This window comes from Cannabis sativa, chromosome 6 (genome assembly GCF_029168945.1).
Source record: "Cannabis sativa cultivar Pink pepper isolate KNU-18-1 chromosome 6, ASM2916894v1, whole genome shotgun sequence".
In the NCBI taxonomy this organism is placed as follows: Eukaryota; Viridiplantae; Streptophyta; class Magnoliopsida; order Rosales; family Cannabaceae; genus Cannabis; species Cannabis sativa.
This window is the reverse complement of record NC_083606.1, coordinates 14,953,767-14,969,656: the sequence shown is the minus strand read 5'-3', so window position 1 is coordinate 14,969,656 and position 15,890 is coordinate 14,953,767. Positions and strand designations below refer to the sequence as shown.

The 15,890-nt window shown below is 32.4% G+C and overlaps 2 protein-coding genes across 3 annotated transcripts; both read left to right on the top strand.

Annotated features, from left to right (window-relative positions):
• Positions 1 to 280: 280 nt before the first annotated feature.
• LOC115725725 (BRAP2 RING ZnF UBP domain-containing protein 1) lies at positions 281 to 4,466 on the top strand. 2 transcript variants are annotated; one of them, XM_030655321.2, is made up of 11 exons: positions 281 to 854; positions 1,080 to 1,188; positions 1,282 to 1,396; positions 1,559 to 1,656; positions 2,643 to 2,749; positions 2,876 to 3,125; positions 3,291 to 3,344; positions 3,450 to 3,593; positions 3,729 to 3,793; positions 3,910 to 3,964; positions 4,073 to 4,466. In XM_030655321.2, the coding sequence occupies exons 1-11, from the start codon at positions 523 to 525 to the stop codon at positions 4,229 to 4,231; spliced, it is 1,488 nt and encodes a 495-aa protein (XP_030511181.1). In that variant the 5' UTR covers positions 281 to 522; the 3' UTR covers positions 4,232 to 4,466. The 2 variants fall into 2 exon arrangements, with proteins under 2 accessions (XP_030511181.1, XP_060973097.1); XM_061117114.1 differs by having other exon boundaries at positions 284 to 854; positions 3,678 to 3,793.
• Positions 4,467 to 14,895: 10,429 nt separating this feature from the next.
• LOC115694952 (uncharacterized) lies at positions 14,896 to 15,681 on the top strand. The gene has a single exon (XM_030622055.2). The coding sequence runs from the start codon at positions 14,896 to 14,898 to the stop codon at positions 15,679 to 15,681; it is 786 nt and encodes a 261-aa protein (XP_030477915.2).
• The last annotated feature ends 209 nt before the right edge of the window (positions 15,682 to 15,890 follow it).

Here is a 15,890-nt window from a genome sequence, read left to right as displayed (position 1 = left end):
AAAATAATTTGAATTTATTTTTGGTATGTAATTACACCCAATTCTCATAGGGGTATGAGAATTGGAGAGAGGAATTGAGGCCTCCCAATTACCTCTAATTACACCGTTACTATGTAATTACGTGGCCACACAAACACAATAATAGTTACAAGACTTAAAAACTAACTTACTAAATAGAAAATAAAGATAAAAGTTAATTAAAGTTAATCAAACAAACACACTTTTATTACTCTTTCTCGTGATCATTTTAATTTAAAAGCACTACAAATAACTCTATACTATAGAGTTATCAGCGGGTCGGCCCCAACCCGTTGGGAGGGACTGGACTCGCGGAAAAGTCCTATTTTGCCATGCCTACCTGAAAGAAACCGTCGATTTCCCGCGAATGCTGCTTCTTTTTATTTATTTATTTATTTTTTTATTTTGGCATATAAATTGATTTATTTCTTCCTTTTCTTCTCCACAACTCTCCCTCTCAATTTCCAACTGAGTTGCTTAGCTAGTCAGAGCAAAAAGAAAACCATGTTTTCCGTCCGAGTCCACTCGGTTGATGCCGGCCACCCTCTTTCCTTTGAGGATTTGGAGTTTTCACAAGTTTATACATCTCCTCATACTACTAATACTATCAACACCAAGAAATCTCAATCGAATCCCAATACTGCTCTTTCCAAGTATAGCGAAAGGAGAGGTGTAACGCATCTGTTTCGGAGTATAGCTCATTCTTCGTTACCAAACCCTAGCTCCAAGTCCACTACCATCTTCGTCATTGCCGTCCCCAATTACTTCTCCTTTGAAGATTTCATCCGATTTTGTGGCTCTCGAATCGATCATATCACTGAGCTTGTCTTCATAAGGTGAAGTATTATTGATTTTGGACATTTTTTTTTTAAATTCCGGGTAATTTCGAGAGGTAAGAAAGATAATCAAGAAATGATTTTTGTTATGGTGTTTCGTTTTCTTGATCTAAACTCTTAACTGGGTTGATTTGGTTAGAGAAGATTTGCATGTTGCTTATCACTGTGGTTCTAATCTATAATTTGATAATTCGAGATTAAGATAATTGTTTTTTCATTAATCAGAAACGATGGGATGGATGATCGATACAGCGTTATAATTAGGCTTATGAATCAGGTGACGTCTGATGGATTTTATTGCAGTCTCAATGGGAAGAAATTCTCACCCGGAGAGGTTGGTTATCTTCTCTTATGTTTTTTGTGGAGGCTGTGTTGTTTTGATTTAACCAGTTGAATCCTTGGTTTTTAACGGTTGAATTTTGTTTAGGCTGAGGTTTGTCACATTCTGTTTCTGCATTCGGTGGATTACACAGAATCAGCTGAGATAGCTGGGACACCACCAGATGGGTCCGCTGAGTTACCAACATGCCCTGTTTGCCTTGGTGAGTTACAAAAGAATTACCTATTTTTCCTTACTGGCTTAGCACCTGATGTCTAGCATTTCTTTTACATATTTTTGCTATTGAGGAAAAAAATGTAGACTTGTTTATTTTCTGCAGACTAGTGGATTGATACTTATAAACATTTCTTTTGGTAATTGTTAGAGAGATTGGATTCAGACACTAGTGGAATACTGAGTACCCTTTGTGATCATTCTTTCCAATGCCATTGCACTTCAAAGTGGACTGACTTATCTTGCCCGGTGAGCAGGTTCTCGGTTCTCATTAAAAGTTATAATTAGACATCTATTTTGTAAATAGAGATATCTGTTGGTTGCCTGCAATGACTGCATCATTCATCTCAAGGCCGGCCCTGAGATTGGGTCGGCCTTACATAAATAAAAATTATTAAGCCCTTCAGTTAAAATATGTGGTATTTTTGAAAACTACTAAAATATATATAATTTTTAAAAAGAAAATATTTTTTTGGCCCCGAGGCTGGGTAGGCCCTAGGCGCTGGCCTAATTCGCCTTAGCTGCCCGGCCCTGATTCATCTCAATGTTTTTGTGCGGCTATCTAGCATGTGCTTGCCAAAAACTTTGGTCACATGATATGTCAGTTTTTGATTATTGAACTCCACCTCAATAGGGATTGTTATTGCCGTTCAAGGATGGTGGCTGGTTTCTTTGGCACCTTTCTTGGTTTGGGCTCCCAAAAGTGTGCTATTCCCCTGTACTTTTCTTATCAGGGTATTCTTCCTTTTGTAAGAGAAAGGACATGGAATGGATACTGCTTTTATTAATATCTGACTCTGACTATTGACCATAATTACATCGCTATACTCTTTATTTATATTTCTTTATGGAATGGATGTGTAAAGTTAACTGGAGCTCCTCTTTTCACTTATCTGTTATTGAACAATTCCATCTTCGAGTGTTTTTCGTTGCAAGCATAAACCAAGGTTGAGATCAAACTTATTTTTCCGAAATCTGAACCTTTGTTTCTTAATTTCTTGGAAATCTTCGATATGGATGACCAGGTTTTATGGATTACATTCTTCAAGTATTTGATTCTTTTAGACAGAACTGCAATTAATTTACTTTTCTCAAGACTAATGTATCACAGTTCTTTAATTTGTACTCTTTGCGTTGGTCCTTGACTCCTTGAAAACATATTGATATTGTTTGTCATCATTATAAGTGAATATTTGAAACATTGCCAATGAAATTTTCTGGTTGTATGTGATCAGGTTTGCCAATACTGTCAGCAGCAGGATAATGGACCAACTTGCTCTGTTTGTGGGACATCAGAGAATCTGTGGGTTTGTGTGATATGTGGTTTCGTCGGATGTGGAAGGTACAAATTAATACTAGCTATTTTTTGCATGTTTCAAGAGTTTGTAAATTACTCATAGGAGCTTGACATTATTACATTTGATTCTCATGAATTTATAGTTGCTGATATTTATTGCTATATTTGAAGGTACAAGGAAGGACATGCAATCAGGCATTGGAAGGATACAGAGCACTGCTATTCTCTTGACTTAACAACACAACAAATCTGGGATTATGTTGGTGATATTTATGTTCACCGACTTAACCAATCAAAAACTGATGGCAAGTTTGGTGAAATGAACTCTCGCTGCTTGTCATCTGAAGGAGATTGTGGCAGCTGCACATGTAGCGAGGACTCTGGCTTTAGTGGAGCACTCTATAGCAGCAAAGTGGATGTAGTATGTATTTCGTATGAAAACTGGAGCTTTTTACATTTCCTATTTTAACCTGTTAGTTAGAAGAGAACCTATAACACTCATTTGCTCTCATTTTTCATTAAGTGTTTATCACTTTTCCCTTTCTCATGACATGTACTGATATTTAGATTACCTACTTGACAACAGATTGTGGATGAATATAACCATCTCCTTGCTAATCAGCTTGAGAATCAAAGACAAGTGAGTACTGTTCCTGTCATATTGACCTGTTACTTATTTTGATGATTGTGTATATTGTATTTCCCTTTCCCTCAGTAAACTTTCCTTTGCTATTTTTTTTTTCAGCATTATGAATCTCTACTAACAGAAGCCAAAAGTAAACTGGACAATACAATTTATGAAGCAGTAGACAGGGCAGTGACTTCCAAAATGCAGGACATCCTAAATCAAATGGAAAAGTGCACAGAGGAAAAAAATACTGTTGCAGATGTAAGCTGTCTATATTCTCTTTTAGTCCCTAAACTCTTACCGATCTTCATTTGATTGTTTTTTCCTTTTCAAAATGTTAGTCAGGCTCTTATTCTGTTATACTGGCTTTATCTTTTGTTTGTTTTGTCTCCTAAGATTAATCGAAATCTTATCAAAGACCAAGAAGTTTTGCGCAAGAAGCTCAAGGATTTGGAAGAAAGGTGGCATTACTTATAGACCAGATATGACTACTCTCTTGTATTAAAACCTGTCATAATGTTGTGAAGTAAAATCTAACCAGTTAAATCTTTTCTACTTTGTCACTATTCACTAATAGGGAAGCTGCCGAACTAGAGTTGAGGGATGAAAAGATACATGATATGGAAGAACAGGTAATAATTCAATTCAATGTATCTTTAAAACTTCAATTTTTATTACTGTCACTCTTTGTAACTTTAGAGAAAGCTATTTACACAACACATTTGATGGTGGTTTCACAGATTAGGGACCTCAGTGTCTATCTTGAAGCCCAGAAAGCGCTCAAGAGCATGAAGGATACAGATGGCATCAAAGGAGGAACTGTATTGCCAGTACCTTCGAAGCAGCCTTCCTCATCTAATACCAGGAAGCAAATGAAGTCTGGCCGCAAACGGAACTAGAAAAGACTTAATATAACAACATTTGACCGTGGATAGACTGAATGGTCCTGACTACCGTTATAAACATAACTTTATAACTTAATCAGAACTTGTGTTGATAAATAAATCTGATATTTCACAGCTTAATACTAGGCTGCCATTTTCTTTCATTCTTTCTGTCTTTCTTCATATGTGTTAGGTCATTTTCTAGCAATTTAGTTGTCTCACATATTATTAAATTTATTTGTGATTTAAATGGTGTTTTCTTGTGTTATTTTCATGTAATATCCCAAAAAGTGTAATGATAAATAATTAAGGTTTATATATATACTAGATGAAAGTTACGTACTGAGCCACGTAAAAGGTTTTGTGTTTTTGTTTTTTTAAGAAAATTCTACAATTAATTTAAAAGTATGATTATATGAATGATTCGTTTTATTAAAGTAATTTTTGTATCATTGTATTTGGTTAGTAAAGCATAGTTGTATATATAAAATTATGATATCTACATTGGTATTAATAATAAAAAATACGTTAATTGCAATAATAACACAATTATAACGTAATTATCCTTAATGTGAAGAAATAATTTATAATAAATCATAACAATATATAACTTTAATATTTATTATTTATTTTTAGAAAATTCAAAAGAACAATATATGTGTTTTGTAAAATTTAAAGTAAATATTATGTAGCAAAAATTAAAGAAAAAATAGCATCTTAAAATAAATGAAAAAAATTATTAAATAAAGTCTTAATATAGAATATCTAAACTCACTGTAAATATCAAAATTTAAAATTAAATTTTTAATATTATAATCAAAATATTTTATCTTATTATAGTTTGAGTGTTTTAGATAGCAATGCACGTGCCAATTTGGCACCTCCCCAACATGAACAATCTAATAAGATTTTGACTAAAACTTAGAAATTTTTTTGGTTTTAGAAAATAAATATATTTACAAAAAATTTTATTTTACTTCTATTATTATTTGTTTTCGTTAAAACACATGCGACCAAACACAACCAGTAACCAAAGTAAATATCATAATTATGAAACAAAAATGTAACTGCAAGCTGGGACATAATTAAACAGCTAAATACTAACATCATTTATTTTGCATGAATCGTCACAACAACCCCCACATTAAGAAAAATCAGAATTATTCAACCTAATAGGGCCATGGGGAAAGTGTTAGAATACTGTAAACTCTGAATATAGTCCTAATTAATTCAAGAGAATCAAACAATAGAATATAGATTAGCGGAAGCGTACCGGAGTCCATACAATCGATTTTGTAATGACCTTTAATTGGTATGATCTTCCAATTTGCATCAAACCTTTCTCTGAAACTTTTTCTCTTGGTGATGGGGATACAAGAGTGAAAAGATATGATGCAAATGGGGACCATTACCCGTTATATTACCAACAGACAAACCTGTTGGTAATATTTATTGACTATTTCTATTTGGCCCCTCATCAATATAGAAATTGTCCTTATGGTATCCACATATTAAAATCATGACAATCATGCCCTTAAGTCATAAACTTTATTCCAAAATAGACCACATAAATTTGACTTATTTATTTGATGACCCAACACACATTTTATATGTACAATTGTCACCCCAATAATTTCTATCAATCTCCCACTGGGTCACATATGTATACATATAAATATGTTAACCTTATTGAGCTCATAATTTTGTCATCATAACCATAGGCATGTGCAATCTCGTCCATTAACTTTATCAACATAGGATCAAAGCTATTTTCGTTGTATCAATCATAACTAAACCCATCAATGGTCGCATATATCAACATAGCCAAATGACATAGATTAATCATGATAATTATTGGGTTTTATGCCCTAAATAAAATTCATTTCAATATAATCAGATTTACTTATTAATATAGATCAGAATTAACATTTAATGTTGCATGGTTCACATGATTTATTTCATGATTATATGTACACAATGTATGAATTCATCTGAAACCCTTTTCACATACTTGATCCTGTTTATTGTGCCGTCAACACATTGGAAAGTAAACATGACTATGTGAATAAAGTTTCCTAGATTTATCAGACATAGGGTTTTACTGATATGATAATCTACAACAGAGTTTACTTGCATTTGGAGAAGTGCTATGTTCTTTCCAGAGCATTAGTTAAAGTAAAGCTCAGGTTGGATGCATGGAGTATGCATCGGAAGGGACCGATATTGAACTTTGACTTAGATTTATTAAACTTACCGTAATATCTATTCAAGTCAATATCGCCTAGTTGATCCTAGATCAAATGTTCTTAATCCTGTTATGATTAGGCTCAATCTTGAAAGGCTATTCGTGTTCTTTGATTTGTTAGTTAAGCCTACTTTTAGGTCAGGGTGATACGTACACTTTGGGAACACGGTAGTGCAATTGAGTGAGAGCGCTAGCATAAACATGGAATCTATAGCTTCTATCTGGCGAATAGTAAGCAAAGGATGATCTCCTTCGAGCTTGACCAAACGAACATAAATGGTGGAGTACTCATTTCAAATAAGCTGAAATATCATTTATACGGGGTTAAGTGTTTTAAGGAATAAATACATTGTAGGGTGTAACGGTAATCTAATCCCTTTTACAGTGTAGATCATTCATATAGAGGATCATTGATCACATTAGGATTATAACAATGGATAACTAATGATGTGTCTATATGGTGGAACATATAGAACATTCTATATACTGAGAATGCAATTCTAAGTTCTATGTGTGGATTCAACGAAGAATTAATAAGTTAGTGAATTTTAGTAATAAATTCTTGATCTACTTATTGGAAGCTCGGTTATATAGACCCATGGTCCCCACACTAGTTGAGATAATATTGCTTGTAAGACTCATATAATTGGTTTTGATTAATCAATTATAATTCTCAAATTAGACTATGTCTATTTGTGAATTTTTCACTAAGTAAGGGCGAAATTGTAAAGAAAGAGTTAATAGGGGTATATTTGTTAATTATGATACTTTGTATGGTTCAATTAATAAATATGATAAATGACAATATTATTTAATAATTATTTATAGTTATTAAATAGTTAGAATTGGCATTTAAATGGTTGAATTAGAAAATTGGCGTTTTTGAGATAATCAGATGCAGAAAAGTTAAAACTGCAAAATTGCAAAAAGTGAGGCCCAAATCTACTAAGCATGGCCAGCCACTTTTGTAAGGAATTTAAACTGATATTTTCATTATTTTAATGTCAAATAATTCAAACCTAACCCTAGTGGAATGCTATAAATAGATAGTGAAGGCTTCAGGAAAATTACACTTAAATTTTCTATTTTTCATTCAGAAAAAACACAGCCTTCTCTCTCCCTATCTTTGGCCGAACCCACTCTCTCTCTCTTCCTCATTGAGATTTCGAAATACTTAGTGTATGAGTAGTGCCCACACACAGCAAGTGATACCTCAATCATAGTGAGGAAGATCGTGAAGAAAGACTTTCCGCAAGGAGTTTCAGCATCAAAGATTCAGAGAAAGAGATCCAGGTTCAGATATTGATAATGCTCTGCTACAGAAAGGAATCAAGGGCTAGATATCTGAACGGAAGGAGTCATTATATTCCGCTGCACACAATGTAAGGTTTACTAAACTTTATATGTGTTTAATTTATCGTTTTAGAAAGTTCATATTTAGGATGTTAATAAACATACTTGTGAGTAGATCTAAGATCCTGGTAAAATAATTTCCAACAACTGCCCTCAGAGCCATGGTAATTGATTTACTTGCAAGAAATTTGGACTTTAAAACGATTGTTTGTTTGTTTTTGGATGGTATCATGTTGTATTGAGTGTTATTTGATGATTGATTGGTGTTTGTGAATTTTCGTTACAAATAATTGAATATCTGTTTCTGAAATTATTTTTATTGAATAGTATGGAAAAAATTAAGCAAGTTACTTTTTTACAGAACTCAATTTCGATTTAATTTGAATTAGTTATGATTTTTTGAAGATTCGAAAAAAATCGGAGTTGTGCTGAAATTTTCCTGCGATCGCGAAAACTGTCCGTACAGCTCCCAGTTTTTTCGTTTTTCTTCGGTTTTTCATGCTTTTTCATGGAATTAACTTCCGATTTTTTGTGTAGTTCTATATTTATACTATTACTATTCCTAATTCAATTCTAATTATCATTATGAATTAATTTAATATTTTTTAAATTTAATTCAAGATATTAGTGTAATTTGAATTTAAAAATAGTTAGTATCTATCTTTTTTGCTTAATAATCTATCTTATTTTTAAATTTGATTATATCTTATCTTATTTTTAAATTTAAGGTCAGATTTTAAATTTTTAAATTAATTTTTTTTTTAATAATTTGACCTTATTTAAATTTAAAATATGATAACTATAATCATGTTATTTTATTTATTTAAATTACATTTAAAATCTGAAAAAGATATTCATTTATCCTTTTTAATTTTTTATTTAATTTTTATTTATAAAATAACATTTAAATTTTAAAAGTAGTTAGCAAATTTTTGAAATGATATTTAGGTTGGTTGAAACCTAATTTTTTCAAAATTGTAGGTTTAATTTTAAATTTAATTTTTTTTTTAAAATTTCGAATTTTTCAAATATTTTTTTAAATTTTCGAAAATATTTTTTAATTAATTATTTAATTTCGAAATTAATTATTTAATTTAAAATTAAATAAATCCTACATCCAACTATCCAGCTAACCTTGTTGCAGGAGTATGTGTTTTAGCTTGTGTGTAAGTTTTCAAAACCTATTATTACTTGATTGCAAATAGCCATGGTTACTTTTTGCCAGATCTAATGATCTGATGGCTCCTTTGGTCAAGTAAATAATTTGTTACAGGTATATTTACAATCTTCTTTCATCTGTGTATGACCTAGCAACATGATAGGACCCATCCAAAGTGTGCATGTGTGAGCCTATGTGTTTAATTTCATTATAGATGCATATAGGTTAATGTTGCTAAATAAAATGTCATAGTTCTTGATAGATTTTATTTAGGCCCATTTAGTTTTTGGGCTTATTCAATTAATAACAGTTGTTCATTTTAAGGTTAAATTCCTCTCTTTTGGGCCTTGTGTGAGAGTTGGGAGCCATAGAAGTGGGTACGACATACTAAACCCAGCACCCCCTCACATGAACCACCCCAATTGTGAAGGCCCATTTGCCTGATTTGAACAACTGTACTAGGTTAATTAAACTAGTTTAACCTAATAAAATTGATTAGCAACATAATTTTTTTTTGAAGGACATTAGCAACATAATTAATTTCATTTATTTTGAAATTAATTTAAGAAAATTATAGTTTAAAGAATTCTTTATTCTAAGCTAAACTATATGTATTTTCTTGTATTTAATTAAATATAGAATTATAACCATCTAGATTCCTTCTGGAGCTTAATTTAAATTTTTCATTAAATATTCTTATTTAAGTTGATATTTAGTTATCTACAACTAACCAACTTAAATCTGAATATCTTTTGAATTTTAAATTTCAAAATTAAGTTGAGGAATTTTAGGCATTGGTTATTAAGATTCTTTAGATATTTTTTAAGTTAATATCTTTTCGAATATTAACTTAAAATGGAATATTTTAGATATTTTTTAAGTTAATATCTTTTCGAATATTAACTTAAAATGGAATATTTTTAAATTAAGTGGTTACAACTTAATTTTTGATATTTAATTAAATTTAAATTTAAAAATATTTAAGTTCTAGATTTTTTCTAATACAACTTAAATTAGATATTTTTTCAAATTTTGTGGAAAAGATACTTAGTCAAATAAGATATTTTCTAGATAGTTATTTCTAGACTACTTATTATTTCTAATATTAAATAGGAAAATATTATACATTGTGAAATTAATTATTTAAATAATTAATTTTGGTACAATTTATTTTAAGTATATTTTTTCCTAGTATTAAACTAGAGATTAATAATTAAGCCTTCTCTACACTTAATTATTTATTTCTTGAATTTAATACATTTAATTAATTTGAAAATTAAATATCTAAGTTGATTTTCATCATCATACTTAAATATTTCTTTTTCATGACACTTAATTAAATAGAAAATTATTTTTAGTTGAAATTTATTTTTTCAACTAAATTTAAATAATTTTCACAATATATTTTTCTTTATTTTATTAATCAAATTTCGAAATTACATTTCATAAATGCTGGAATTTCGAATTTTATTTGAAAAATAGATTAAAGTTGTAAATTATTTATTTTAATTTTGGACCAACTTAAATCAATGATTTTTTTTTTCATTAATTGATTAATTTTTAAATAAATGAATTAAAATATATTATTAGAAATTTAATTAATTAGTCAAAGGAAAATCTAGATAGATGATATTTTTGCTTGAAGTATTTTTCTAGTGTATTTAATTAAATAGAAAATTTATATATAAGTTGATTTTCATCATCATACTTAAATATTTAAAATTTTACTTATATATATTTAATTAAATAAGAAAATTATATTTTTTGTTGTAAATTAATTTTATTAATTAATTTTGGGCCAACATTAAATTAGAATAATTTTTCCAGGATTTATTTTTTATTTTAATATGCATTTTTCGAAAATTGTATTCTTAAATACTTTAATTTTTCGAAATGCAATATATAAATTTATAGAAAATAAAATTTGAGTTGTAAATTAATTTAAATTAATTTTGTAACAACTTAAATTGAATATTTTTCTAAATATTTATTGGAAATTATTACTAAGATGGAAATAATTCATGTTATTTTCATATCCATCTTAGTAAAATTTATAAATATTAAATTAAAATTTATATTTAGAATTTTTCATTCTAAATTGGAAATTTTAATTGAATAAATATATTTTTTAAAATAAATAGAATAAATAAAGAGAATCAAAGAAAATACAACTCTTTTTAAATAATGAGCTTTTAATCAAAAGATATTCGATCTCCATTGTGGGTTTTACACCGCGTTTGTTTTAGTGAGTAATCCTCCCTAATGGAGGAACGTTCATTAGCAATTTCGCACCGTTTAACCTCGCATGATAACTAGTTTGTAAGTGTTTTGTATGGTATAGATCACCCTAATGGTGGCGACCATACTTGACTTGCAAATTATGAAACAATGGTGGAAGCTCATAAGATAGAATTGCCTTGACTCTCGCCTAAACGGGACAACGCTGAATTCCAATCTTGATCAAATAAAAGGTTGCTAGAATGGTTATCATTTTAGATGAGCTAACAACTCTATTCAATGGATGATGCTTTGACTCTCGCCTAAACGGGACATTGTATCAGTTTGTTGAAAAACCTTGGAAATTATTTAGGATTGTAAGTTTTAGTATTTTCACTTGTCATTCCTACTTGCTATGTGTTTATAATTTCTGAATTGTGTATGAATTTATATTGAACCATGTTATTTTCTGTTATTAAGTTGTAGTTTAATTTCGAATCTTCATTGTTGGTCTAACTTGGCTTGTTTATCTAATGAGATAAATCCCTAGTGGATTTTCACCATTAGACATACATAATAGTGTAAGATCTCGAAAGATAAATATTGTATATGCAACATCTAGCTGTTCATCAATTGATGACACCTTAGACTAGTATTTTTACAATATGAAACAAGAAGATTACATAAATAAGATTACTTTGTCTTTCGCTAATCGAAGCATCGTTGGATTCTTATTTTAAACGAAATTATCCTAATTCCTCTTAGCTTATTCATTTCGAATTAGCTCAATAACATATCATTGGATGAATGGTCTATAAATCATTTCATGTCATTCTATATTTTCTCTTAAGAAATTAAATGACGCATATGATTATAATCCCGAAATTCTATTCCCAATTGATATAAATCCTCAATCTTAGAAATCTCCAACTTGTATGGGCAAATCTGACTTACAGTTTGTATTATTAGTGCTGGTCCAAGATAGAATTACTCATTATATTTGGTATAAATTTAAGTCTTTGACTTTAATTTTAGATTCCAAATAGAAATTTTCTTAAATTTCTAATTCCAGAATACAATACAGTTACACTTTCTCAAGTGTTTAATATCCATCTTCTATTAATGGATTAAAACTGTATGGAATATGAGTTAGGTATTCTGTGACCAGGATCTACTTGCAGTATTCTAAGAACTCTTTGATGTAACTAAACCTATGTCATCAAAAGACACTACCATTTTTTTTAATCTATGGCATTTTATCTTGTTCATAGTGGATTTGACAAGATCAATCTCTGCAAAGAGTTAATATGCCTATATCCAGTGAAAGTAAGTTCATCTCATTCCCATATGGATGCACATTCAGGGGTGGATATGAGTTTTTCGTTGTATTCTTAAAACGATAACTCTAGATTATACCTTTTAGCCAGAAATTTGAAATGTTTGAAAATTTTCATTAATTTCTAGCAATGGTTAAAACCATTAAGGTAAGTGGTTAAAGATCTTGCGAACTGATAGGGGTGGAGAAATAGTTAGTAGATATGCAGTTCAAAGATCATTAAATTGATTTTTGAATTAATATCCAAACTTACCTCCCCAGAAATTTCGAGTTGCATGTTGATGATTAGTTATTAGTCATTGCCTAATTTCTTCCATGGTAATGCAATTTTAGAATGATGTAATGGTTGTATACTTAATGTAAATCATTACTAGATTCATGGATGACCTAATCAAAATCTTAAGAAAAGCTAGAACTGTTAACCATGGTTTGTTCAGCGTGCTTTGTCCTCACTCACACGCATCCTGGGAAAACTTCCCAGGAGGTCACCCATCCTTAAAATTGCTCCAAGCCAAGCACGCTTAACTGTGGAGTTCTTTCGAGATGGGCTACCGAAAAACAAGATGCACCTTGTTGATATAGGTAGTACCAATCAATCTATTTAAGCTCTCTTCAACTGTATAGTCCCATACCTACACAGTCTCAGAATCATCCCACTTGACCTTCCCCAGGCGGTGTGGGATTGCACAGCTTACACGGTATTTCCCCTTACGGATCACGGGACTACTGACTGTCACAATCACCCCCCCTTACGGGGTCCAACGTCCTCGTCGACCACACTTCCGGCTGGGTCAAGGCTCTGATACCATATTGTAACGCCTCGATTTCCCGAGACGTCACACTTACTAGTTTTGTAACGTCCCCGCTTCAAGCCTCCATTGGACCCTTAAACCCACGAACTAATGGCTCTTATACACTAGTTCGTCACTCTGGCTACTTTCTAGATTGATGATTGACCCTACAGACCAACACGAGTGTTTTTAGCGTGCTTTGTCCTCACTCACACGCATCCTGGGAAAACTTCCCATGAGGTCACCCATCCTTGAAATTGCTCCAAGCCAAGCACGCTTAACTGTGGAGTTCTTTCGAGATGGGCTACGGAAAAACAAGATGCACCTTGTTGATATAGGTAGTACCAATCAATCTATTTAAGCTCTCTTCAACTGTATAGTCTCATACCTACACAGTCTCAGAATCATCCCACTTGACCTTCCCCAGGCGGTGTGGGATTGCACAGCTTACCCAGTATTTCCCCTTACGGATCACGCGACTACTGACTGTCACAATCACCCCCCCTTACGGGGTCCGACGTCCTCGTCGACCACACTTTCGGCTGGGTCAAGGCTCTGATACCATATTGTAACGCCCTGATTTCCCGAGACGTCACACTTACTAGTCCGTTTAAAACCATTTATAGTAAAACAATAAACTAATTTATTGAAAATAATTAAAGCATGAGATCTCATTATTTTAAAACAAAAACTCTTGATTCATTTATAAATTTTTAAACATTAACTTTTACAAAAGTAATCGAGCCATAATCTTTAAAGAAATATTCTCAAACCAAAACATCGTGACAATCCCCTAACATGTAATCCATGCCTCGAGCTCGCCACCCTTACTGTATAGTTTTGCCTTACCTGCACACAGAGTACCCGTGAGCTAACGCCCAGTAAGAAGAGCTATGTAGGACATAACCCCCCAACTAGATAACATAGTCATAAACATAATAACATCACAACATCAAATTAATTCATACCATGCTAGCATACATATACCAACATGGTATCAGAGCAATACGGTCCTAAAGAGTGTGGTTAGCCCTAACATGTAAAGTTCATTGCCACGAGACGAGCTTGACTCACTGTACTGTAAGTGGTTATTACTTACGATTAAGTTATCTTTAAATTGTTCATGTAGTGTTGTGATATTCTTCTCATCTAAAGGTGATGGTCAAAATGTTCCTTCTTGATATTTTTTTTAGGTTTGTGTGGTTTAGGAGTTTGAATATGCCTCCTAGAAGGTCAGTCAGATTGGGTCGAGGCCAAGGCCAACGCCAAGATAGAGGCCAAGAGAATGGAGGGATCAATGAACCACCACAAGCACCACATGGATGGGAAGAGCGCTTTGCTGCACTGGAAGAAACTATTCGTAGGCAGAATGAAGAACTTCTTCAGCTGAGACATCAACCGGAGCCGCCAGAGCCAGAAAATAGAGACCCACCAGCTGCGGTGGTATATCCTGCTGCAGAGGCTAGACATGAGATGTTAGCAGAGAGGTTTCGAAAACAACACCCACCCGAGTTTGAGGGAGGCATAGACCCAGTGGTGGCTGAATAGTGGATGAGTCGCATAGAAAATATTTTACAGATGCTAAGGGTCGATGGGAATGACCGAGTGAAGTGTGCATCATACATGTTGAGGAAAGATGCTTGTATCTGGTGGGAGGTGGTGGAACAAACAAAGGATGTAAATACCATGAGCTGGGATGATTTCAAAAGGGTCTTTAATGAGAAATATTATAACACAGCAGTGTTAGCAGCAAATGTTGATGAATTTACTGGATTAGCCCAAGGGAGCCTTACTGTTACAGAGTATGCACAAAAATTTGATAGACTGGCAAAATTTGCTCCAGAATTGGTACCTACTGATAGAGTGCGAGCACATCGATTTGTGGAAGGCCTGAAGCCAATGATTGCTCGGGATGTAGAGATTGTGTCTAGGGGTCAATTAAGTTATGCTCAAGTTGTCGAAATGGCTCTTACGGCTGAGCAAAGTGAAAACAAAATTTGGAAGGAAAATGCTGCTAGGAGGGAATCTAAGAAAGGTGCAGCCAATTCTAATGACCACAAGAAAAGGGGACAAGATCAGCCCGGACAATCAAGTCAAGACAAGAGGTACAAAACTGATAACGACCACCGATCCAATGGAAACAATGGACGCAATGTTCCAGAATGTCCTAAATGTACTAAACATCATCTCGGAGAGTGTAGGGCAAATGCATGTTACAAATGCGGAAAAGAAGGTCATATTAAACGTAATTGTCCATTGTGGGGACAAACTGAGAACAAGGAAGATTCAAAGGAAGACGATAAATACGTTCCAGCGAGGGTCTTCGCTATAAAAGAAGCAGGACAGAGTGATGACAAGTGCTGAGGTATAAGACATTGAGTCTTCGCTTTCTAAAAAAAAAAAGTCGAGTAGAATTTCGGGACGAAATTTCTTTTTAGGAGGGGATAATTGTAATATCCGCTTTCTTGGTTAATAAATTTTTTTATTGTGACAGTCAGTAGTCCCGTGATCCGTAAGGGGAAATACCGGGTAAGCACCGCCTGGGGAAGGTCAAGTGGGATGATTCTGAGACT